The sequence below is a fragment of the Antechinus flavipes genome, chromosome 2, assembly GCF_016432865.1.
Source record: "Antechinus flavipes isolate AdamAnt ecotype Samford, QLD, Australia chromosome 2, AdamAnt_v2, whole genome shotgun sequence".
NCBI classification, from domain to species: domain Eukaryota; kingdom Metazoa; phylum Chordata; class Mammalia; order Dasyuromorphia; family Dasyuridae; genus Antechinus; species Antechinus flavipes.
The window spans coordinates 262,003,282-262,028,937 of record NC_067399.1 but is presented as its reverse complement, the minus strand read 5'-3'; the positions used below and the strand labels follow the sequence as shown (position 1 = coordinate 262,028,937).

The following is a 25,656-nucleotide window of genomic DNA, read 5'->3' as shown; positions in this document are numbered from 1 at the left end:
TTTGCCATAAAAAAGAGGCAAAAATTTTTTTACAGTGACAGGGAAGAAGAGGAGGAAATGGTCAAAGAATGAACCTTATTCTCATGAGAATCAGCTGATTTTTCTTGAGGGTTTTTATTTTCATTAGGGTGAGAGATCTAAGTTTCTTTTCACAACTTGACTTTATGGAAATGTTTTACATAACTTTACAAGTGATTTCTTAATTGTCAATATGGATAAGGGAGAAAACCTAGATCTCACAAATTTTAAAAATAAATGTAAAAAAATTTTTGTTTTGAATGTAACTGAGGGAAAATATTAAATTAAAAAAACTTCTCTCTGGCTATTTCTTCTCTATATCTTGCTTACATTTATATCTCTGTTACTTAGTATGGTAGCTAAAATTTTAGTAAATGCTTAATAAACATTTTTCAGTCATTTAATCAAACATTCATTCATCCATAATTTTTAATTTTTACTACAGGCCAATCAGAAAGAGACATGCTATTCATCTTAAATTTAAGGAATTGCAATTAGGAGTTAGGATTATATATTTATTTAAAGATGAGGTTCTTAACTTTTTTGTGTCATGGATCCCTTTGCTTATCTGGTGAAGCTTCATTTCTAAGAAAAATGCCCTTTTTAAACATTTATACTTATAGGAAATGTTAAATATAAGTTGGGAGTCAATAAAGTTATAATTTTTCCCATTGAAGTTCAGAGACTTCCTGAAATTGTTCATAAACCCCTTGAGGGAAATCCATTGACCTCATCTTAAGCACCTCTGGTCTAAAGAAAGTTTCAGCCACCCAAATGAGCAAAACATGCTTCCATGGTCATAAGATCTGGAAGAAATTATTGTACTTCCATAAACACTATTCCATTCTACATAAATAAGCTTAAAAATGATGTCTGGGAAGGGTAATATAGAACTTAAAGGAATATGTTTTTCAAAGCTTTTTATTTTCAAAATATATGCATGGATAATTTTTTGACATTGATCTTTCAATAGCCTTGTGCTTCAGATTTTCCCTTCTTTCCCCTCAGCCTTTCCCCTAGATTCTATCCAAAATATGTTATACATGTTAAAATGTGTTAAATACAATATTGTGAACATATTTATACAATTTTTTTCTTGCACAAGAAAAATTAGATCAAAAAAGAAAGAAAATAAACAAAATGCAAGTGAACAACATCAAAAGGAGTGAGAATGCTATGTTGTGATCCACATTCAGTTCCCACAGTCCTCTCTCTAGGTGTAGATGGCTTTCTTCATCACAAGATCATTGGAACTGACATCAATCATTTCATTGTTGGAAAGAATCACATTCATCTGAATTGGTTGTTGTATAATATTGATGTTGCCATGTACAATGCTCTCCTGGTTCTGCTCATTTCACTTAGCATTAGTTCATGTAAGTCTCTCTAGGCCTCTCTAAAATCATCCTTCTAATCATTTCTTATAGAACAATGATATTCCATAACATTCATATACCATAACTTATTCAGTCATTCTTCAACTGATGGGCACCCACTCAGTTTCCAGTTTTGCACATATGTATCTCTTTCCCTCCTTTAAGACCTCTTTGGTATATAAGCCCAGTAGAAACACTGCTGGATCAAAGGGTAGGCCCAATTTGATAACTTTTTGAGCATAGTTCCAAATTGCTCTCTAGAATGGCTGGATTTGTTCACAGTTCTACCAATGTATCAGTGTCCCAGTTTTCTCACATCCCCCCCCAACATTTGTCATTCTCTTTTCCTGTCATCTCAGCCAATTTGAGAGGTGTGTAATGATGTCTCAGAGTTGCTTAATTTGCATTTCTCTGATCATTAGTGATTTAGAGCATCTTTTCATATGACTAAAAATGGTTTTAATTTCTTCATCTGAAAATTGTTCATATCCTTTGACCATTTATCAATTGGAGAATGGCTTGAATTCTTATAAATTTGAGTCAATTCTCTATATATTTTGGAAATAAGATCTTTATCAGAACCCTTAAATGTAAACATCCTTTCCCAATTTATTGCTTCCCTTCTAATTTTATCTGCATTAGTTTTGTTTGTACAAAAAAAATTAACTTAATATAATCAAAATTATCTATTTGGTGTTCAATTATGAATTCCAATTTTTCTTTGGACACAAATTCCTTCCTCCTCCACAGATCTGAGACGTAAACTATCCTATGTTTTTCTAATTTCCTTATAACATCACTATGTCTAGATCATTAATTCATTTCGACTTTATCTTAGAATGTGGTGTTAGTGTGGGTCAATGCCTACTTTTTTCTATACTATTCTATACCAATTTTCCCAGCAGTTTTTGTCAAATAGTGAGTCTTATACCAAAAGTTGCCGTCTTTAGGTGTGTCTAACACAAGATTGCTATAGTTACTCGTAGAGGGCTGAAACTCTAAATCAGACAAGAGAGTACTTAAGGCTACCCTTTTGATGTGAGACAATGGCTCTATTAGTATACATTTGGATGATGGCTCTCCTCACCATTGGTGCTTTGCTGAATGTTTCGTAGTAAGATAATCATAGGCAAGGATTAGAGGGTGGGGAAAAGAAGTCAGAGTCACTTGGCAACAGGACGAGAAGGAGAGAGGCTGGAGACTCCGGATTCCAGAATCCAGAATACATTTTTGGCAAGTCATGTGGCACCTTGCTTGCCTCCTTCCCCCTAAAGACCAAGGACTTTGATTTATCCTGATTCTGGCCAATCCTGAGGCCCTCTAGGGAGCTAGCCCGTACTGTACAGTTATTGACTATTTTGTCCTGTGATCCTAACCTAGTCCATTGATCAATTTCTTAGTCGGTACCAAATGGGTTTGAGGACCACTGCTTTATAATATAGTATTAGGTGTGGCACAGATAGTCCACCTTCATTGGCATTTTTTTTATTAATTCCCTTGAAATTCTTCACCTTTTCTTCTTCTAGATGAACTTTGTTATTATTTTTCCTAGGTCTGTAAAATAATTTCTTGGAAGTTTGATTGGTATGGCACTCAATAAATAAATTAATTTAGGTAGTATTGTCATTTTTATTATATTCACTCAGCCTACCCATGAGCACTTGATATTTTTCCAACTGATTATATCTGCCTTTATTTATGTGGAAAGTGTTTTGTAGTTGTATTCATACAGTTCCTGACTTAACCTTGGCAGATAGATTCCCAAATATTTTATAATATCAATAGTTATTTTGAATGGAATTTCTTTCTGTGTCTCTTGTTGCTGGACTTTGTTGGTAATATATAAAAATGCTGATGATTTGTGTGGATTTATTTTGTATCCTGTAACTTTACTAAAGTTGTGAATTGTTTCCACTAGTTTTTTAGTTGATTCTCTAGGGTTCTCTAAGTATACCATCATATCATCTGCAGAGAGTGATAATTTGGTTTACTCATTACCTACTCTAATTCTTTTAATCTTTTTTTCTTCTCTTATTGCCAAAGCTAACATTTCTAATATGATATTGAAAAGTAATGGCGATAGTGGACAACCTTGTTTTAATTCCTCATCTTATTGGGAACAGTTCTAGTTTGTCACCATTACATACAATACTTGCTGATATTTTTAAATAGCTGATACTGATCATTTTAAGGAAAAATCCATTTATTTCTATAGTCTCTAGTGTATTTAATAGGAATGGGTATTGGATTTTATCAAATGCTTTTTCTGAATCTATTGAAATAATCATGTGATTTTTGTTAGCTTGGTTAATGATATAATTAATTATGCAAATAGTTTTCCTAAAATTGAACTAGCCCTGCATTCCTGTTATAAATTCTATTTATAGTGTATTATCTTAAGTATTATTGTCTGTAGCCTCATTTCTAATATTTCATTAAGATTTTTGCATCAATATTCATTAGGGAAATTGGTCTCTAATTTTCTTTCTCTGTTTTTACCCTACCTGGTTTAGCTATAAGCATCATATCTGGTATCATAAAATAAATTTGGTAGGGCTCCTCTTTTCCCTATTTTTTCAAATAGTTTATATAGTATTAGAATTAATTGCTTTTTAAATTTTTGGTAGAACTCAAATGTAAATCCATCTAGCCCTGGAGATTTTTCTTAGGCAGTTGATTAATAGCTTGTTCTATTTCTTTTTCTAAAATGGGACTATTTAAATAATATATTTCCTCTTCTGTTAACCTGGACAATCTATGTTTTTATAGATATTCCTCCATTTCACTTAGATTGTCAAATTAATTGGCATATAGTTGGGCTAAAAAACTCCTTATTATTGCTTTAATTTCCTCTTCATTGGTGGGAAAGTTCTCCCTTTTCATTTTTGAGATTAACAATTTGATGGTCTTCTTTCCTTTTTCTAATCAAATTAAGTAAAGGTTTATCTATTTTGTTGGTTTTTTTCATAAAGCCAACTCTTAGTTTTATTTATTAATTCAATAGTTTTCTTATTTTTAATTTTATTAATCTCCCATTTTAGGGAAAGGGACCTGTATATGCATGAATGTTTATGGCATGTCTCTTTGTAGTGGCCAGAAACTGGAAACTGAGTGGATGCCTATCAATTGGAGAATGGCTGAATAAATTGTGGTATACGAATATTATGGAATATTATTGTTCAACAAGAAATGACCAGCAGGATGATTTCAGAAAGGCCTGGAGATACTTTCATGAACTGATGCTGAGTAAAATGAGCAGGACCAGGAGATCATTATATACTTCAACAACAATACTATATGATGATCAATTCTGATAGACGTGGCCATCTCCAGCAATGAGATGAACCAAATCAGTTCCAATAGAGCAGTAATGAATTGAACCAGCTACACCCAGGGAAAGAACTCTGGGAGATGACTATGAACCATTACATAGAATTCCCAATCTCTATATTTTTGTCCTCCTGCATTTTTGATTTCCTTCACAGGCTAATAGTACACTATTTCAAAGTCCGATTCTTTTTGTACAGCAAAATAACTGTTATGACATGTATGACATATGACATGTAAATACTTATATTGTATTTAATTTATACTTTAACAAATTTAACATGTATTGGTCAACCTGTCATGGGGTGAGGGGGGAAGGAGAGGGGAAAGAAGGGGAAAAATTGGGAACAAAAGGTTTGGCAATTGTCAATGCTATAAAATTACCCATGCATATAACTTGTAAATAAAAAGCTATGAAAGAAAGAAAGAAAGGAAGGAAGGAAGGAAGGAAGAAAGAAAGAAAGAAAGAAAGAAAGAAAGAAAGAAAGAAAGAAAGAAAGAAAGAAAGAAAGAAAGAAAGAAAGAAAGAAAGAAAGAAAGAAAGAAAGAAAGAAAGAAATTTCTTAATCCAAAAAAAAACTCCCATTTTACTTTCAAAATTTCAAATTTGGTATTTAATTGAAGGTTTTTAATTTGTTGTTTTTCTAGCTTTTTTAGTTGTAAGTATAATTCATTGATCTTTTCTTTCTCTATTTTATGCAAGTAAGTATCTAGAGATGTAAAATTTTCCTTAATAACCACTCTGGCTGCATCCCACAAATTTTGGTATATTGTCTCATTATTGTCATTCTCTTGGATGATGTTATTGATTGTGTCTATATTATATTATATTGTGTCTATAGTACACTATTTCAAAGTCCGATTCTTTTTTGTACAGCAAAATAACTGTTTTGACATGTATACTTATGTTGTATTTAATTTATACTTTAACGTTTAACATGTATTGGTCAACCTGCCACCTGGGGGAGAGGACGGGGGAATGGAAGGGAAAAATTGGAGCAAAAGGTTTGGCAATTGTCAATGCTGTAAAATTACCAATGCATATAACTTGTAAATAAAAAGCTATAATTAAAAAATCATAAAATAAAAAAATAACTACTATGTGAGAAAACAAACATACACCCTTTCTGACTCTGAGGTTTCCTTGCTGATGTGTGAACATGGTGTCTAAACCTGGAAAAAGGAACTCCTTTGAGATTCACTTTTTAAAATTCCTTGTGAGTATAAACTAGGCCATTGCATTCTTATGGAGATCCTTTCATATTTATTGCTCCTTGGAGTGATATTCTCATAATTTGTGAGGTTTATAATCCTTACATTTGAATTACAAAAGTGGCACAAAGAAGCTATCTAAGAAAAGTCACATTTCCCTTCTTAATGACATCTCCATGTCTTAATGGAATCTTTTTCCTTGTTTTCATATAAAAGACAATGGAGGTAGGGTAATGAGATAAAGAGAGAAACAGAGAGAGATAGGAAAGGAAAGAGACAGAGACAAAGGCAGAGAGGTAGAAACAGGCAGACAAAGGGGAGGAAAAAGGGAGAAGAAGAGGGAAAGAGGAAAGAGCAAGAGAAGGAAGGGGAAGGAGAGGAGAAAAGGGGAAAGAGAAAAGTAAAAGGGGAGGCAGAAAGAAAGAGGAAGAGAGAAGAAAGAAGGAAAGGGACCGAGAGAGGAAGGTGGGGAGCAGAGAGTGAATGGCTTTATAAGAAACAAGGCATGGTTTGTTATATGGCCAACTAGATGCAGTAATCTAGTTAAGGGAAAAAACAAAGATTGGACAGACACATAATCTTGCTTTAGTATACCCCTTAATTTGGTATCTGCACTCTGACTTTCCTGACTGCTTTCAAGGTTCAACTAAAATCTTACCTTTGCAAGAAGCCTTTCATTCAATGCTAGTCTCTCTTTGATTTTTTCCAGTTTATCTTTTATATAGTTTGTTTGTACATAGTCATGTGATTAATGTACCCACCCTTAGACTGTGAGCTTTTTGAAAGCATGACTCTTTTGGTCTTTCTTTGAATTACCAGCACTGGCCTGGTACATGGCAACATTTGTTATTGACCCAATGAAGACTGGAAACAAAATCACATGTAATAAATATTTCTGCATGCCTTTCTCATGTTTGTGTTAATCCCATGAAAAAATTTCAGCAATCTAGACATTTTATGGCATAGAATTTTAATGTAACACTAATACCATTCTCTTTCACTTTTTTATTCAATAAGAGTTCTTCTGCTGTAGAATTGGATTTCTGACAGATTTATTTATTACAAATTTTCCTTCAGTACATACATGTTAAACCATATTTCTGAAGAATACAACAGTTTTCAATGATGTACAGTGACATCTTCCAGGTTTTGTCCCATACAACCATATTTTGGCCGTTTTGGTCAGCATAGTCTTTCTTTAGATCAGAAGTTTTTAAAATGAAGTCCATGGACTTTCTGCAAGGAAGCAATAGGCAGATTTCAAGGAGTCTCTGAATTTTGGTGGGGAAAAATTATAACTTCATTAACCTCCAACTTAAATTTAGCATTTCCTTAAATTATGAATTTTTTAAAAGCATTAGGCTGAGAAGAAATTCATAGGTCTCAGAAGACAGGCAAAGAGATTGACAACAAAAAATAATATAATTAAGAGCGCTAGCTTTAGATGATTGATTCCATAAAATTAAAATGAATAACATGTCTCTTACTGATTGGAGTGAATGGCTTTATTAGAAATGAGGGATGGTCTGTTATGTGGCTAGGTAGATGCAGTAATCTAGTTAATGAAAAAGAACAAAGATTAGACAGACACATTATCTTGCTTTAGTGTACTCCTTTACCTGGTTATCTGGTTATCTAATTGGTCTGTAGCAAAAGGCAAAAGCTATGAAGGAAGGAAGGAAGGAAGGAAGGAAGGAAGGAAGGAAGGAAGGAAGGAAGGAAGGAAGGAAGGAAGGAATGGATAAGTTTATCCAGCACTAAGTTGTAGCCACTATATTAAGCATTTAGGATATAAGTACAAGCAAGCAAAAATTCACTGACCTCAGGAAGCTTATATTTAATAGAAGAATACAGTACACATAGGAAAATAATGTCCAGAGAGAATAATGTTTGAATAAGGAAGTTATTGACACAATGATAGGAATTATATGGATCAACACAAATAGATAATTGCTTTTCTCAAAACTATAACTAAAACACAAAAAGAGATTTAGGAAAGGAAGAATATAATCCTTTTGACATGGTATAAAGCAGTTATCTATTCAGGTCATCATATTTATCCTGCAATGTTGGGACAGCCTTGAATTTATGATTAGCAAGGAGATCAGAAACTCTAAATTCAAAATAATTATGCCTATAACCACTACAATGGAAGAAGCCTCCAGGATTTGAGGTCATTGTAACTCTTTACCAAAAAAAAAAAAAATCTGCGTAGAATTCATTTATTTGTTTGTTTGTTTGCTGAGGCAATTGGGGTTAAGTGACTTGCTGAGGGTCACACAGCTAGGAAGTGTTCAATGTCTGAGATCAGATTTGAACTCCTTCTGACTTCAGGGCTAGTGCTCTATCCACTGTGCCACCTAGACTCCCCTTTTAAATTTAATTTTTAATTTATTTTAGTCTTTATTTCAAAAGACAATCCATATCTATCAGAAGGTCATGACATAAAGAAACTGCTGATTAGTAGAATAATAAGTAAAATGCAAATTCCTTCATGGCAAGGATTATTTGTTTTATTTTAATTAATTAATTAATTAATTAATTAATTTGATGCCTTTGTATGTCTAACATCTAGCATATGGTCATACTTATAGTAAGTGCTTAATAAATGATCGGTGATTGAAATAAACAAGGTGAGATGAAAGAGGGAGAAAAAACTTTAGTCTTTTATCAACATTGTAGACATGATAATTGGTATTCAAAGAATAAATGATTGCCATAAAAATAACTAAAGCAAATTCCCTTCAGGCATAGCATGATACACAGTGATTTCTCTCACTGTTTCAGAAGAAAATCCTCTAGAGACAATGAGGTATGACTGGAAATTGGATAAATAATGAAGGAAATAAATCATTAACCAGACAAATATTCTCATTCTTTTTGAGTAAAAAGACCAAATCATATTTTGTATAAAGGGTCAAAAATTACTCTTTCTTTAAGAAGCCAGACAATATGTTCTATTTCAAGATATGTAACTATAAGTATGTGGACAAATCATTTTCCTATTCTTATCTAAATATCTGTTTTGTTATGATGAAGTAGAACAAGTTTTCTTGTTTGCTAGTGATTATTCCCATATTACATTGGTATTTCAGATTATATAGATTTTTACAGTCATAATTAATGAGATAACTAAAAATGAGTTTACCATTTTCTCCATATATTCTTCCCTATAGGATATCCTTAAAAGAAATGTATCCTTAAAGATAAAAACTTGAGCAACATTACTTACTTCTTTGTTTTTGTTTTTGTTTACTTGTTTTATTATCTTCTAGAGAGACAATGAGATGTTGGCTATCCATGACCTCTCTGTGACAAGCAATCAAGCATGAAGAGAGATTAATCTTTTGTAAGATTTTGGGTAATTGTTCTCATTCCATGTAATTTAAATTAAATTTTTCTGAAGGAGATTAGAAATATGAAGTGAAAGAGTAAAAAAATTAAAGAGTAAACTGAGCTAACAAAATATAGAATACTGAAGGAAAAATCAAGAGAGATATTCCCCACAGTACTGATCAGAGGGTAAATGGGACATAAAGAAAAAAGGAACATAAAAAAGCTAAGATACTGAAGGAGCCAGTTCTAGTAGTTCTTTCCTGTGAAATCTGTAACTGATTCTTCAGCATCCTGAAATGATACAATCCAGACTGTCAGCGGTACCAGGATCAAGAAAGTGAGAGGTTTCCTTTTTTAATTTTTTTCAAATCTTTATCTTCTCTTTTTATATCTCTTTTTCATTTGCTTATTGATTGACACTGATTTTCATTTAGTAATTTTGCATAAATTAGAGCAAGCATGACCTAATGGTAGAATGTTGGGTTATTATTACTAATACTTTATTGATAAAACCAGGGCTAAGAGTTTGATTTACTAAGAGTCATAAGCCCAATACTTACCATATTTCTTTCTACCTATTGAGCTATTATAAAGATCAAATGAGATAATGTATGTAATGTTTTATAAACTTTAAAGTGTTCTATAAATATGAGCTACCAAGACATTGGAAGATTGTGAGTACTATACTTAGAAGAACCATAAAGATAAAGACCAGTTAAGATGAGCCTTGAAGTACCTTATCAAAACTTTCTAAATGAAAATACTTCAGTTGCCTTTAAACATCAGAACCTTGAAGATAGCAATAGTCCAGCATTAGGAATCTCAGCACATTGCCAAAAATGCATATGAGATGCTTGGATTTTCCTCTCTTGGGACACTTTTCTTTTTGTATAAGAAAAAATGTTTTTGAGGCATCTACCATCAGAACTACAGCAAATCTGAATTCTGTTTATAGTCATCTATGAACTTTTTCTCTCTCTCAGTTCATCTCCATTATAAACAAAGGTAAGGACTTGGGAGCTGGTTGGTGAGAGATAGCAGTATACCCTGTGATGATAGAACCATTTCATTTCTTTCCATGAAAGAACTGTGCTATTTAAAAGTAGAATTTCTGACCTTGACATAACCCCAATATGTTTTATTCAGCAACCTAAAGAGCACCAGTGATTGAATGATATAACAATTTAGTCATGGCAATGACATAATACAAGTCCATTTCAGATTTCATCACTTGAAATCTTAATATCATGGTATTTGTAGAAATGGGACACTGTAGTAGGAAGCAAATGAAACCCTCTGGGTTGGTTCACGTCTCCCTATATGTGTATCTTTATATGGAATGAAAAAGTACCCTGAGAAGACTCAGGTACAGATGGAAAATAGTCCTCACCTGTGTTTCAAAAGGTAGTTATATACCTATTATGGTGATGGTTTTGTTCTGAAGAATGGACATGTACAACAGTAGATGTTAGAAATTCTTATCAAACTACTTTCTCTCAGAGCTTAATTTGCTCCTTTGGAGTAGGTCAGAAAATTGTACAAGATACATTAAAGTGAAAAGTGTAAAGTGTAAAGTTGCTTATGGTTATTTTTATCAAATAGCACAACTTCAGTATCATGACTAATAGACTAGGGACAGAAGGTAAAAACAGATTCTTGGGCACAAATGAGGGGAAGGTGAAAAGGGAAGTGAGAGTGAAATGTCAAACAAGTCTTCAGATATTTACTGTTTTTTCTCTTTCACAATTAAGAGAGAAATGAGGATCTCAGGAATCACTAATATCTCTGAGACTATAAGTGAGTTTATCCTCTTGGGTTTCCCTTGTCAAAAAGAGACTCAAATCATCCTCTGCATGGTGTTCTCTATCATTTACATCCTTACCATCATGGGTAATACATCCATCATCTGTGCTGTATGGTCAAGTCAGCAACTTCAAACCCCCATGTACACTCTCTTGGCCAATTTCTCCTTCTTAGAAATTTGCTATGTTAACTCTGATGTTCCCAAAATGTTGGCCATAATGCTCTCTGAATCCAAAACCATATCTTTTACTGGCTGCTTGCTTCAATTCTATTTCTTTTTCTCAACATGTGCCTCTGAATGTTTGTTTCTATCTGTGATGGCATTTGATAGATACCTTGCAATCTGCCAGCCTCTACATTACTCTACCATCATGACCCACAACCGCTGTATTACCTTGGCATTATTCTGCTGGATAGGTGGTTTCCTGTGGTTACTGACTCCAGTGATCTTAATCTCACAGGTACCCTTTTGTGGTCCAAACATCATTGACCACTTTTTGTGTGACTTGGGGCCATTGTTGGCACTGTCCTGTGCCCCAGTGCCCAGGACTACTTTGGCCTGTGGTGCCATCAGCTCTCTCATCATCTTTATCACCTTCCTCTACATATTGGGTTCCTATTTCCATGTCCTAAGAGCCGTACTACGTGTGCCATCAGGTTCTGGAAGAAACAAGGCTTTCTCAACATGTGCCTCTCATTTCACTGTGGTGTCTCTATTCTATGGCTCAGTCATGGTGATGTATGTCAGCCCAGGATCAGGAAACCAGTCTGGAATGCAGAAGTTTGTAACCTTGTTCTACTCCATGGCAACTCCATTCTTTAATCCCCTGATCTACAGTCTCCGAAACAAAGATATGAAGAAAGCCCTAAAGAAACTTTTGGATGGGTTGTCCCAGAGATTCCTTAAAGGACACAAGAAGTGAGAATATTTTATTCCACAAGTTTTTAGCATAATAGAGAATTATGTGACAAAGTAGAAATTTTGAAAAAGCTTTAAATACAGGTTAACTGAAATGTAGATAACATAGAGAGTAAAAAAAAAATGTTTTAAGTCTTTCAATGGAATTTACATATATTAGCTATATCAAAAATCCACATTTACAAATAATACTAATGTAATTAACATGAAATAAATCTAGAAGGGTACACTTGGGATTCAGGGTTAGAGAGCTAAAACAAAAGTTTAAGATATTTATGCTTTCTTCTAGAATCAGTAGGAAATCAATGAAGGTTTTTTAGCAAAGAATATTATTTTATCAACTGTGGGAAGGATATTTGATAAAGTAGACCTCAAAATAGGGATACTGAACTTATAATAGTCCGATAAATAATTGTTAAAGGCCTGAATGGGATGATGGTTCTTCCCAGAAAGAATGGAAGGGATATTACTTAGAATGAATCAGTAGGACAATGGCACCTTTGCCAATAAACACAGAAGTAAAGCAAGGATACTTATTCTTCCCACTATTATTTGATAAAACTCTCTTTTTTATTAAAAACTGCTGAGAAGAAAGAAAAATAGACTGATAAAATTTAGCTTTGGACTAACATTTAATCCACATACCATAATACACTCTAAATAGATCTTTGACTAATATTAAAAATCATACTATTAAAAACTTAGAGGAAAAAGAATATCACATACCTCTCACAGATATAGATAGATGTATTCTTAACCAAACATAAGGTAAAAGCAATTACAAAAGATGAAATAGATAACTTTATATGAAATTGAAAAGTATTTGCAAAGACAAAATTGATGCACCTAGAATAAGAAGAGAAGTGATTGAATGGAGAAAAAAAATCTTTGTATCAGATTTTTCTGATAAGAGTTAGGCATCTGAGATATATCACTTATGTATGTGTGTGTGTGTGTGTGTGTGTGTGTGTGTGTGTGTGAATGAGATCACCAAGACAATGATGACAAAACCTAAAACAGAATGTTGGGTTATATCCATACTTAGCAGTTGGGAGGAAGATGAAGAATAGACAAAGGAAACCAAGAAAGATGAGTGGAAAGACAGAAAAAATACAGTCTCAAAAACCAAAGAGACATTGTCCAGGAGGAAGAGTAAAATCAGCAATGACATACTGCAGAGAGACCTGAGACCGAGAAAAGAGAAAATTCTATCCAATTTAGCAATTAAGAGTTTTTGGTAGCCTTGAAGAAAATAGCTTCATTAGAGTGCTTAAATCAGAGTCAAAACTACAAGGGAGTGAGAAGTGAATGAGTAATTAGAATGCTGTACCAATGAATATTTATTCTAAGAGGTAAAGGACTCCTTCTTTTATCATAGTTGATCCAATATGGATATGGACATAGATAGATAGATAGATAGATAGATGTATGTATATGTATATTATTCTCCAAAACTAAGATTATAAGAAGATTGAGAACTAGAAGGGTCTTATGTTATGCCACAGTTCTCTTTAACTGTCCTGACTCAGTTTCCCTGCACTAGTTTCCCTTGTCCTTAACTGTTCTGTCTCAATCCCCTTAGTTGTAAACCCCCCTCTGGGCCATTAAGACTGAGGACCATTTGCTTTAAGGTTATAAATTGTTAGCAAGATAAACAAGAGAGTAGACCTCTTGACTCTTTTCTGTCCTCAAGAATTTACAATATCCCTCTAAAATATTCCAAGATACCTCAGTAATATCTTTATTTCTGTGTATGTAGACAGCCTGTCTATCCTGACAGAAGTTTTCCCGCGCTTCTCACCCCTTCCTTTGTTTAGAGAAAAGGTATTTAAGAAGTTGGGGTTCCTCCATTCATTGCTGGAGGCTGGCGGCTGGATGCTGGATGCTGTCCGCTGGATTCTTTGAGATGACAGTCTCCTCCAGCCCTGGGACCAACATGGATTCCTTGATCCCAGTATATCTTTATTGCTGTCTGATTGGATAATTTGAGATGAGAATCCTGTCCAGTCAATTATACTCTCCCATTAATAAATTATTAAAAACTCTCTAATCTCTCTCCTGCCTCAGTTTCTTCAGCATTACACTTACAGGCCATTTGAGTCCAATCCTCTCATTTTACTGATGAGGAACCTGAAGAACAGAGTGTTTAAATGAACAAAGTCTTATAAGCAACAAAATTTTTAAAAGGACCTAGTAATTCTAAATCCAGAGAGCTCTTTCTGCATTATTATTCTCAAGACTGTTAAAGTATTTTAGTGCAATAAGATACTAGTACAGAGGGTTGTAAATGTAGTATATTGGGTAATTACATTTTTAAAGTTACAAAACAAATTGCTGTCTGAGAGATAAGTTGATGAATAACCAGAGATTAAGAAATGCTTCCTGGAGGAGGTAATGTTTGAATTGAATCTTAAAAAACAGGTTGGAATTTGACATATAAAGAGATAGGAAAGAAAGCCTTTCTAGCATAGAGAAAAATGGGAACAGAGTTATGAATCTAGGGCAACATAGAATATGTTTTATATTCTATGCAATGGAACTTGGCTGGAGAATTAAATGTCTAGATAGACATAATATGGACTGTAAGATTGGTAGCTAGATGCATGGAGACTTAAATGCCAGAAAAAGGAATCTAAATTTGTAGGCAATACAAAAAAAAAAGATTTTTGAGCTGAAGTTTTTAAGTTGAGCCCTTGAAATTATGTGTTTTTCTTAAAATATTTTAAACATATTTCAATGTCATTATTTTTCTTTATGCTTTTATATGTTTTATGTGTTTAGAACATTATTCTGAAAAGCACTATAAAATTTTGATTTCACCCGATTTCAAAAGAGTTCCATGACACAAATTAGGTGAAGAGACCTTGCTCTAAGGAAACTTCTAAATAGGTTATCACCAAAAGCTTTTAAAGGAACCAAGAAATAAGACAGATTTTCTCTATGTGAGATATTTTTGATTAAGACAGGTTCACACATGTTTAATACTGTCATCTGTCATAAAACTTCAAAGAACAGCATGCCAAAGCCAGAAATCTAATCTCTCTCTTTTTACTTTGCCTTCCTTTGTTAAGTTCCAATGCTTAATGAATCCATTACCTCTTTCTTTATGCTTTATGACTTGCACTTATATGGACAATGCAGGAAGAGTTAGAGAATATCTTGGAGGAATTTGGGAAAATGAATGAGTTGGGTGATCCATAAAGAAGGATTATAGAGAAGGACCAATCCCTCCTCCAAACTTTCTCTATTTCTAAATAGTCATAAAATGTTAGCTATGGTGTTGAAATTTTGAGATTTGTTCGACTGATAGGGCAAGTTCATATGTAGGGTAAAGGTGAAACCACAGATTTAAACGATATTTTAAAATATATATTTGAAGACATATTCAGAGTCTGGTCTTAATGGGTAAAGAAGCTGTAGCTCAGTGGTAGGAAGAGTAGTCTGAATTTATGTTTGCTCATCTCTCTCTGATGGCCATTGGGAATAATGCAGGTTCTTAAAGGAAAATTAATCCATACAAATAACCTAAAAAACTTCGTTGGAACTATTTGGTAAGTGGTTTGTGAATTGAACTGCCCCAATGAATAACTCAAATATTGCATTTCTTGTTTGGATAATCAGTAAAGTAATAGCTTCCTTAGATTTAATGAATATAACTCATGTTCCCATTTAAAGAATTTACACTAACAGTCAAATATAACCTACACCTATATTATATTAACAAATTAAGAAGAAATATATTGGTAGGGACAATGAACAATTATTATGAATAATCATGGAAATTAGTTAAGCCAGTAAGATTTTTAAAACTACTAGTCAAAGATAGCAACCTTAATCTTTTTCATCTCTCTCCCCTCCCCAATTCACAACACATGATGAGAATTATTTTTTACTTTGCCATTTCCTATTTCAGCTCATTTTACAGATGAGGAACCTGAGGCTTGCCCAGTGTCCCATAGCTAGTAAGTGTCTGAGATATGATTTGAACTCAAGATGAAGCATCCTTAACTTCAGGCCTGGAATTCTGTGCATTTTGGTGCCACCTAACTGCCTATTGCAAAATGCCTATTTGTCTGCTGCAAAATGCTGCAGGTCCCTTCTTATTCTGCTGATTTAGGGCATGGAATACTGAAAAGGTTCTATCTCAGATGAATCTTTGTGCTTTCAAGAATTTTCAACTGGAATTCAAGATGTCCACCATATAGTCTCATATGTCAAGGGGAGACAGAAGAGGGGAGGTTCAGCCAGGGAGTAGTGCATTCATAGGATCATAAATAGGGCTGAAAGGTAAATTAGAAGTCATTCTTATTTTTTTGTAAATGAAAAAACTGAAGCCCAGAAAAGTTAAATAGTTTGATCAAATCAAATTCCTCTGCCTCCAAATTGTGTGCTTTTTCTATTGCCCCATGCCCACTTTCTTAAAATTTAACTATCAGTTATTCAGCCTGCTCTCCTTAATATAAACTTTAGGGAGTAGATCAAAGATAGAAGATGCAGAAAGAATTGGCCTTTACTCAGCCTCTTTCAGAGCTCATTCCATGATAGATGCCCAATATTCTTGACACATAATGTGTCCATGACTACATATATATTTTTCCCTTTATAATCATGGAATTGAAGAAAGTCAGAGCTGTAACAGACCATAAAGATCACCCAATCCAACCTTCATATGATGAGTAAATTGAAATCTTTAAAAGGCAAAAATTACCTTTTCCAACCAATATTATTTCAATTATAGAATTATTCTATTCTTCCTCCTCCTCCTTTCATCCTAAAATCCACCATTTCCCCTACAAAAACTCTATTTTCCTATTGTTTTCTCTGTTCCCTGTCTCTCCTTCCCCTTTACCCTATACTGTCTTTTCCCTCCATTCTCCCTTCCCTTCTGTCCTCTCTTCTTGTTTTTGACTCTCAGTCTCTGTCTCTCTGTTTCTCCTTCCCTTTCCCCTTCCTTCTTTCCTCCCTCCCCCTCCCTCCTTCCCTTCTTCTTCCTCTCTCTCCCTCCCCCCACCACCTCTCTCTGTTTTACTGGCTGTGTGACTCTGCACAAGTCACTTAACCTTGTTTGACTCAGTTTCCTTATTTGGAAAACGAACTAGAAAAGGAGATGACATATCACTTCAGTATCTTTATCAAGAAAACCCCAAATAAGTTCATGAAGACATGACCGAAACGACTGAACAACAATGAGATCCTTTCCCATTCTGAGATTTTGTTTCTATTACATAAAACTCTTTATGATTAAATGTGACAAAAAAAGATGATCCTCACATCTTTTCATCTGTGATCTTGAGCTATCACACATCTCCCTACTTGAAATTCCCTTGGTATGTCAAAATTAACATATATCTAATATTTTAATTAATGTCTTCAGGCAAAACATATTTTACTTTACTTTTTTATTTCTTTTCTGTAGAATTAACTTCATTCTAACATCACCTGAGGCTTGAAATTCCAGTTATCTTTTAAAACATGATATTACTTATTTGCCAAATTCAACATAACAACTAATCTTACTGTTGTTTACCTCTTGTGGGCTATCAAATAATTCTTTTTCTTTCATTCTTTCTTCCAATCTAGGTCAAGGTCATATCATCTTGTAGTATTATTGCAACCATTTCCCAATTAGCCTCTTGTTCTTAACCAGTCCCCTTCTGTACCACCTCTACTACACACTCATACTAAATGACTTTCTCTAAAATACCACTTTAATCTATCACTACTAGATCAAAATCCTTCATTGATTCCCCATTGTTTTCAAGATAAATATACAATTTCTAATAATGGCATTAAGGTCTTCCTCAAATGCCCTTAATCTCTTTTTCTACCTATATTAGTTTAGGGGGAAAAAAACCTCAAGTTTAGAAGTTCTGGCCCATTATTACACTGGCTTTTTTTTGTAGCTGTTCTAGAGATAATCCTCCTGCTTAGAATCTCTCTTCTGCCCCTTTTTTTGGAACATTCTCCTCCATCCTATGAAACATGTTCCTATGCTTAAAAATAATCAAGCTAAAAATTTCTGAATTCCTATCTGATTTGTACTTCCCAGCCTAGATAGGAAATCAATAAGGTGCACCTGAATCACATTCCATCCTTCTTATAAAGTTCTTGGCCCTCTTCCAAACTGTTATTTAATCATGTTATGTAAGACAGGCTGCTTTCAGCAAAGACATGGAGAAATCACCTAGAACCTGGCATATTCTGGTGCTAAAGGAATGGACCATTTTTCACCTGGATCATCAATTGCTTTCCTCCTTCTGTTTGAGGATTGTTATAACTCAGGCTGAGTCCTTAAGTGTCCTCCCCTACCTCCCACCTAGCCTCCTAATAATATCCCCCAGGTGTTGTATTTTCCCTTGTGTAAAGTAAAATATGTCTATAATTTTTACAATTCTAATGCTTTTTAGCACTGTTGGTTGGTTTAGATAAATCCTCCAAAAAGGAGCTGCAAAGAATTGAAACATGATTGCCTACTATGCATCTACCCCAACCATATTAGTTCATTTACCAGACCCTTAATTTGTCAGATGCATTTTAATATGAAATTACTTGTTTGGAAGCAGAAATAGCATGGGTTATAAGAGTCAAGAAACACAGAAGACTCACATGTAAATCCCAGCTCTGCCATTTACTAGATATTTGACCTCAAGCAAATCATTTTCATTCTTTGGGCCTTAATTTTGTCATCAATAAATAAAATGAAGGAATTAGACAAGATGACCTTTAATGTTCCTCCCAGCTTTAATATTCTCTGGTCCCCTGTGATTCTATACTGGAGGAATAAGATGGTGAAGAAAGAAGGGAAGGAAGAGATTGCTTGCAATGCTGATTTAAGTTCTACTATTTTTTTTTTATCACTACTCACTATTAGTAAAATCTGCCTGCCCAAGAGAATAATCAGTAACTTCTCCTGGTGTTCCTCTGGAGACGTCCCAAAAGGGTAAAAGCAAGTATGAATAAAAAGAAATAATCATTGGAAGAAAGCAATAACTTCATAGAACACAGTCTTCTTTCAGTAATCAATGGTGCTTCTTCTAATAAAAGTCAAATGTTGATAATCCTTTAGGTGGCTGGAGAATGGAAGTTAAGGTCTAACACAGAATATAGATCGTGGGGTAAGTGTTAATGGGTTCTATAGCTTAGTGCCAAATTCTGTAAAATGCAAGAGCAGTGGGAAAGGTAACATTACTTTGGAGAAAGAGGATGGGGGAAACTACTTAACTAAATGTAGACTCCAAGTTCCTGGTTTAGAGTTCTTGGTCTGCTATTGAGTATCTGTGTGAGCCTGGGTGTGACATTACTTCTCTGGGTCTTAGTAACCACATCTGTAAACTGATAGGAGCTGGACTAAATAATCCTATCTATAAAAATGTGGTGCTTATTATTTTCATATAATTATTTAATCTTACCCATTAGGGAAATTAAATTTTTATTTCATATTAGAAAAAGGGATGGAAAATCTCTTCAGACTAGAACAGTAACAAAAAATGGCATGATATCTGTCCCCACATCAAAAAAAAAAAAAGTATGATTCCTGTATTATTCAATCCTCATGTGTATCACTGGGGTTTTCCAAACTAAATAAGACTTTGAATTTTACAATAGAATTAATGATGAGTCTTATAAAATATTAAAAGTCACAACAGGACAAGCATTTCATTCCAGGTTGCATATAAATGAAGCAACTTCCTTTGTTCTCACTGTAGTCTCACTTCAGAGAAGTTTTCATGGAAACTGAGATTTCCTCATTCTCATAAATGTTCCATTCAGACAAAGAATCTTACTTTTCTCCAGGCACTTATATTTTCCTGAACTTCAACGCTATCTCCCCAAGTTATTCATTCCAGCATCAAATACCCACTCTACTTGAATGTCCCCATATTCTTGGTTCTCAGTTAGTCTATCAAACATGAAACTACTTGAGCTCTTAAGGACTGTTCTCTTTCTCAGATTCCAATGTATTAAGCCTACCTTCTCTCATGTGTTTGTTGCATCTGCATATGGTCACCCTGAGCAGGCACAAGGCTTAAAACCTTGGAAAATTCCTAAGATCAAAACTTAGGGTAGAAGAAACCTCAGAAATGATTCATTATTACTTTTTTCATCTTTCAGATAAGATAACTGAGGCCCAAAGAAGTCAATTGCCCAAAATGAGCAGAAACACAGAGTTGAAATTATTGATTATCGATCCTTAGTCTTTGCACATCTCAGCTTCTATTATGCCCGATATTGAGAAAAATGATTTCATATACACAAAGTACTACTATATGAAAGAAGGGTAAGACATTCTCTGTGTGGCTACAGAGAACACATTGATAAAAAATAAAGGAAGGTTATAAAAAGGCAGAATGTGGCATAGTGGATAGAGATCTGGCCTTAAGACAACAAAGCTTGAGTTCAAAGATAGCCAGGAAGTTACTTGTCTGCATTGATAAAGGAAATAGAGATAGTAAATTGCCTCTGGGAATTGCCTATGTCAATGAAATTGAAAATCAACCTCTCATCTTTATTCTTATCCTTACTTCAGTATGAATTAAATGGCCTAACAACTAGATGAAATCAGTCACCTCAAGAGAAAGACAACTTTGGGAAATGGGATAATTTTGGAAGATGTACATGAAGAAAATGCATAAAAAATAGAAAGAGGTAAGGCTCTAATGGTAGGGGAATAGGTTCAAATTTGCATTTGACTTTTTAATATCTGTGTAATTTTAGGCAAATCTCAATTTTTCTAGGCTTCACTTTTTTCATCTATAAAACAAAGGGATTAGGACTCTGCAAGATCTTTTCTGACTCTTAATCTGTGGTTATCAGTTTTTCTATTTTATCCTGAAACCTAAATCTTATTAATAATAATGCTATAGAGATAAGTCTCTTCTTTTCTGATAATTGGAATGAGTGACTAAAGTAACTACAACATTCTCTCTGCTCCTAAATCAATAGCTGATCTTCTTTAATATGTTAGCTATTCAAGAAAATGAGCTCTTTCACTTCAAAATACTTTGGTTCTCATTTATTGTGTACTCCTTTGAAAGATGGAGCACTTGAAGTAATAGAATCAGAGTTCCAGTGAAGCCAATCATCTGTACATTATAACATGGAAGTAATCCTAAATTCTGAAAGAAGCAGAGCAATAGTAGCATTCCCACCTATCTGAAAATGTTCTTTCTCTGCACACTCACATACAAATATACACACACAAAATAAACCTATATATATACATATATGTATACATACACACATATATATACCCACACATACATATACACATATGTATTATGTGTATTTACAAAAATACATGTCATATTGCTCATCTGAGGACACATTTCCTGAAATATAAAATATTTATTCCTCAAAACTCTGGGTAGGAGGGAAGAAAGAATGAGGGAGAGAGAAAAAGAGGAAGAACAAAGATAGAAACAGATGATAGACATATGATAGATAAATGAATGATAGAAATGTATTGACAAATGTGTGTGCGTATATATATATATATATATATGAATAGTAAATAATCAAGTCTAATCTATGTGTATTTCAAAGGTGATGAAGAAATGACCATCTTAGGCAATCATAACATCTCTTGGACTGTAAGCGAGTTCATTCTTCTGGGCTTTCCATGCAGTCAGGAAATAAAAATCCTTCTCTTTGTATTGTTTTCTACTGTGTATGCACTGACTCTGATGGGGAATGGGACAATTGTCTGTGCTGTGTGGTGGGATCAGCAGCTCCACACTCCCATGTATATTTTACTGGCCAATTTTTCTTTCCTTGAGATCTGCTACATCAACTCCAGTGTGCCCAACATGCTAGCAAATCTTCTCTCTAAAGTCAAGACCATTTCTTATAATGGCTGCATCCTTCAATTCTACATCTTTTCTTCTCTATGTGCAACAGAACTCTTCTTCCTGGCCCTCATGGCATTTGACCGGTATGTTGCTATCTGCTACCCACTTCACTATCCCACCATTATGACTAGGCAGCTATGTGCCACCCTTGTGTCTGCCTGCTGGGTAGGTGGCTTCCTTTGGTTACTGACCCCTGTTACTCTCCTTTCCCAGGTGCCCTTCTGTGGTTCAAATATCATTGATCACTATTTATGTGACTTAGGAGCAATGCTTGCTTTATCATGTATACCTGTCCCCAAAACTACTCTAATCTGTGGTACTGTAAGTACCCTCATTACCTTTATTACCTTAATTTACATCCTTGTGTCCTACACCCAGGTACTAAGAGCTGTGCTACGAGTGCCAAAGGGCTCAGGAAGACAAAAAGCCTTCTCTACTTGTGCTTCCCATCTAGCTGTGGTCTCACTATTCTATGGTTCAATCATGATGATGTATGTGAGCCCAGGGTCAGCCAGCCAACCTGAAATGCAAAAATTCATTACCTTGTTTTACTCAGTTGCCACTCCATTCTTCAATCCCATGATCTACAGTTTTCGTAATAAGGAAATTAAGGCTGCTTTAAGAAAAGTCCTGGGGAGAATTTGAATATTACCTTTCCAGATCCTTAGATCTTCATTCCTCAATCTCAATTTGCAGGGCATGTTATAGTGGGGGTTGCTTTTGTATTTGAGTTAAAAAGGATGGCCATTGAGTTCCCTGCCATTACTAGGATTCTGGATTTATATGAAAAGGAATGAAGGGGGAAAGGAACAAGCATTTAAGTATCTATTATGTGCCAGGTACTGTACCAATTTAGCTTTACAATTATTATCACATTTAATCCTCACAACAAGCTTGAGAGATAGATTCTATTATTGTTCCTGTTCTGCAGCTGAAGAAAGTAGTCAGAAGCTGAATTTAAGCTCAGGTGTTCATGCTGCCAGGTCCAGAATCTATCCACTATACTACCTGGCTGCCTCTACTTCTTATGAGAAGAATTCAATTTATAACTCACTGGCTATTGCCAGTGAAACACAAAGAAAGCAGATGGTCAGGTTTGAGTAAGAATGTTACCTGCTCCAGAGTCAGGAATCAAAAATAGAGAGGCTCCTCTGAAAAATGGCATTCTAACCAGTATAGTCATTGTTCCTGTTTTCACTACTATTCTCAGCATTTTCCAAAGTAACTAGGCTGTTCAGTCTTCCCATCTCCAAACTCAGCTGAAACATTTTGATCCCTCTCACCATGTAAATTACACACCAGGCTGACTTCAATTTAGCAACACATCAAGGAAATGATAGATAGATAGATAGATAGATAGATAGATAGATAGATAGATAGATAGATAGATAGATGATAGATAGAAAGACAGACAGATTCCACTGCTGACTGGACCTTTATTAGAGGGACACATAGCTGTTTTTATCCTTCTTCCCTCATGTAAACTTTTTACAATGGAGAGGGAAATGTTACATTTTAAGACTAGGGGGAACAGTATAAAAAGAATGGTATACATGTCTTCTGTGAGTGTGGCAATCCACACTGGCATAAAGCATGATATATCTATAAGGAAAGATGATACCCACAGTGATTTAATCTTCCTGCCTTTCTATTTTTAAAACCTTCTTTCTAGATTGTTTTCTCTGCTTCCTTACACTTCAGCCTCTACTTTGGATTTCCTTGAACCTTAACTTTTTAGGAGACGTTATCTCTTTTTCTTTACTTCTATATAGTCACATTGAGATTTTGGGGATGTATTAATTGGTTAAAGAAGTAATAGAGTCTGATTCTGTGCATGTCCTTGTAAGTTTTATCACAAAATACATATATCAAGGATTATATATAAACCTTTAAGCTGGCTTCATCTAATATAGATGTCCTTAAACTTGTGTTCAAAAATCCCCAAAGAGATAGATGGATAGAGTTCAAGTTGTATAGGGAATTACAGTTTATTTTCACAGCCTCTAACTGAAATTTAGCATTTCCCTCAATCATTTAAAAATATTTTCCTGAGAAAGAATTCCTTGACACAGACTGTCAATGAGTTCCAAGATATGAAAAAAGGTTGAGTCCTGTCTAATACATGTACATTAGTCTATATGGTGGGAACTTTGTAGAAATTGTAAAATTCATAAGTACAGCAAGCAAGCAAAAGTGTCATATTACCTTTATCTCCCTATATGTGTATGTATACTATTTAATTTTCAACATTTCATCTTTAATTGAAATCTTTTAAGGATCATAATGTTATATTTACATCAAATGCATATTATCAAAACTCACAACTAAAGTCACTTATTTGAGCTCCTCCAAGATGACTCCTCAGTGAAGATCTTCCTGCAGAATGGACATTGTTGAAAAGAAATGTAACTGTATAAAGAGCTTTGATTTTTTTTTGTTAGACTGTTTCCTCCAAAAAAATTTTGGGATTGAACCTGAATGATTATGACAGAGCAACTATCACTCAACTTCAGTGTTTAATTGTCTTGTTTTAATGTTGACATTAAGGAGTTCCTGCTCTAATACCATGTTGATTTAAGTCTGGGTTCATGTTTCTTAACTTCTGGTGTTATGAGTGTTGTTCCCTGATAATAAAATAAAAATCCTTTATGTGCATTGTGCCTTTAAACTCTCAGCCCCTTTCAGATCAAACTAGATTGTCTTTTTCTTTTATATCTCTTTTGATTGCGATAGTATTCTGCACCCCAAAGTATATCATATATCTTTGATGATTTTAATAATGGACAAATGAATGAAAATGCTCATTATGTACAAAGCACTGTGAAAGGAGCTAGGAATATAAATAGAAAACAATCTAGCTCTCAAGAAGCTCACATTTAACATGGGAGACAACACATGTAAAGTTGCGACTATTAGTCACATATAAAGTTTTAATAGTCCTTAGGATGCAGCAGCAAAGTAAATGACAAAACCTCTTATTTAATGTCTTTTCTAATCATTAATAGCACAGCTGAATAGAAAACCTGACTTTCAAATAGAAGACTCAAGAGAAATACAAAAAGATAAACAGGAAAAATAAATCATAAGGATTTCAATATGGTTAAACTATTCACATTCCATATGGAAAGAATCTTAAGAATTTTTTTCTTTATTAGGGCAGTTAAAAGGGATGTACTTAGAAAGAGAGCATGGCTGTCTATTGACTAGCACTAATATAAAAAATATACAATTAAAGGATGAGAAAAGGGAAAGGAGGGGTACACTGGGTTAAATTATCTAACATAAAAGAAGTATAAAAAAAAGCTTTTAGAATGGAAAAAAGATGAAAGCATGGGAATTACTTAAACTTTACACTCAACAAAATTGGTTCAAAGAGGGAATAACATAGAAACACAATGGAAATCTGTCATACCCTATTAAGAAGTTAGAGTAAAGGGTGACAAAAGAAGGAGATTGCTTGAAGGGAGAACAGAGTGGGGTAGGCAGTGATCAGAAGTAAAATAAATATTTAAAAAACTGAATAAAAGGAGAGATGGAGGGAAATAAATAGTAATCATAATTGTATGAATGGGATGAGCTCACCCATAAAATGGAAGTGGATAGCAGAGTACACTAAAAACCAGAATCCTATAAAATAGAGGAATGTGGGAAAATCTATTATAGTTCAGCTGAATTAAAGACAAAAAGTAGGGAAGCAATCATGATTTCAAAAAAAAGCAAAAGAAAAAAATAAACCTGATTAGAAAAGATGTATAATGAAAATATATTTTGCTAAAAGATACTATAGATGATAAAAGTGATATCAATATTAAACATA

The 25,656-nt window shown here is 34.1% G+C and overlaps 2 protein-coding genes across 3 annotated transcripts; both read left to right on the top strand.

Moving 5' to 3' along the window:
* The first annotated feature begins 11,026 nt into the window (after positions 1–11,026).
* LOC127546606 (olfactory receptor 11G2-like) lies at positions 11,027–15,249 on the top strand. Its single transcript, XM_051973633.1, has 2 exons — positions 11,027–11,961; positions 15,195–15,249. The coding sequence occupies exons 1-2, from the start codon at positions 11,027–11,029 to the stop codon at positions 15,247–15,249; spliced, it is 990 nt and encodes a 329-aa protein (XP_051829593.1).
* Positions 15,250–18,387: 3,138 nt separating this feature from the next.
* On the top strand, positions 18,388–22,484 carry LOC127552494 (olfactory receptor 11G2-like). Of its 2 annotated transcripts, XM_051982998.1 has the most exons (2): positions 18,388–18,419; positions 21,554–22,484. In XM_051982998.1, the coding sequence occupies exons 1-2, from the start codon at positions 18,388–18,390 to the stop codon at positions 22,482–22,484; spliced, it is 963 nt and encodes a 320-aa protein (XP_051838958.1). The 2 variants fall into 2 exon arrangements, with proteins under 2 accessions (XP_051838958.1, XP_051838959.1); XM_051982999.1 differs by lacking the exon at positions 18,388–18,419 and having other exon boundaries at positions 21,546–22,484.
* Positions 22,485–25,656: the final 3,172 nt, after the last annotated feature.

What these genes read in the sequence shown, in the direction of transcription:
- LOC127546606 (XM_051973633.1), top strand. Translation starts at nt 11,027, where the DNA reads ATGAGGATCTCAGGAATCACTAATATCTCTGAGACTATAAGTGAGTTT. An exon ending in AAGAAACTTTTGGATGGGTT is followed by an intron (nt 11,962 to 15,194) that starts GTCCCAGAGATT and finishes TGATCCATAAAG; the next exon opens with AAGGATTATAGAGAAGGACC.
- LOC127552494 (XM_051982998.1), top strand. Translation starts at nt 18,388, where the DNA reads ATGCTTTTTAGCACTGTTGGTTGGTTTAGATA. An exon ending in ACTGTTGGTTGGTTTAGATA is followed by an intron (nt 18,420 to 21,553) that starts AATCCTCCAAAA and finishes AGAAATGACCAT; the next exon opens with CTTAGGCAATCATAACATCT.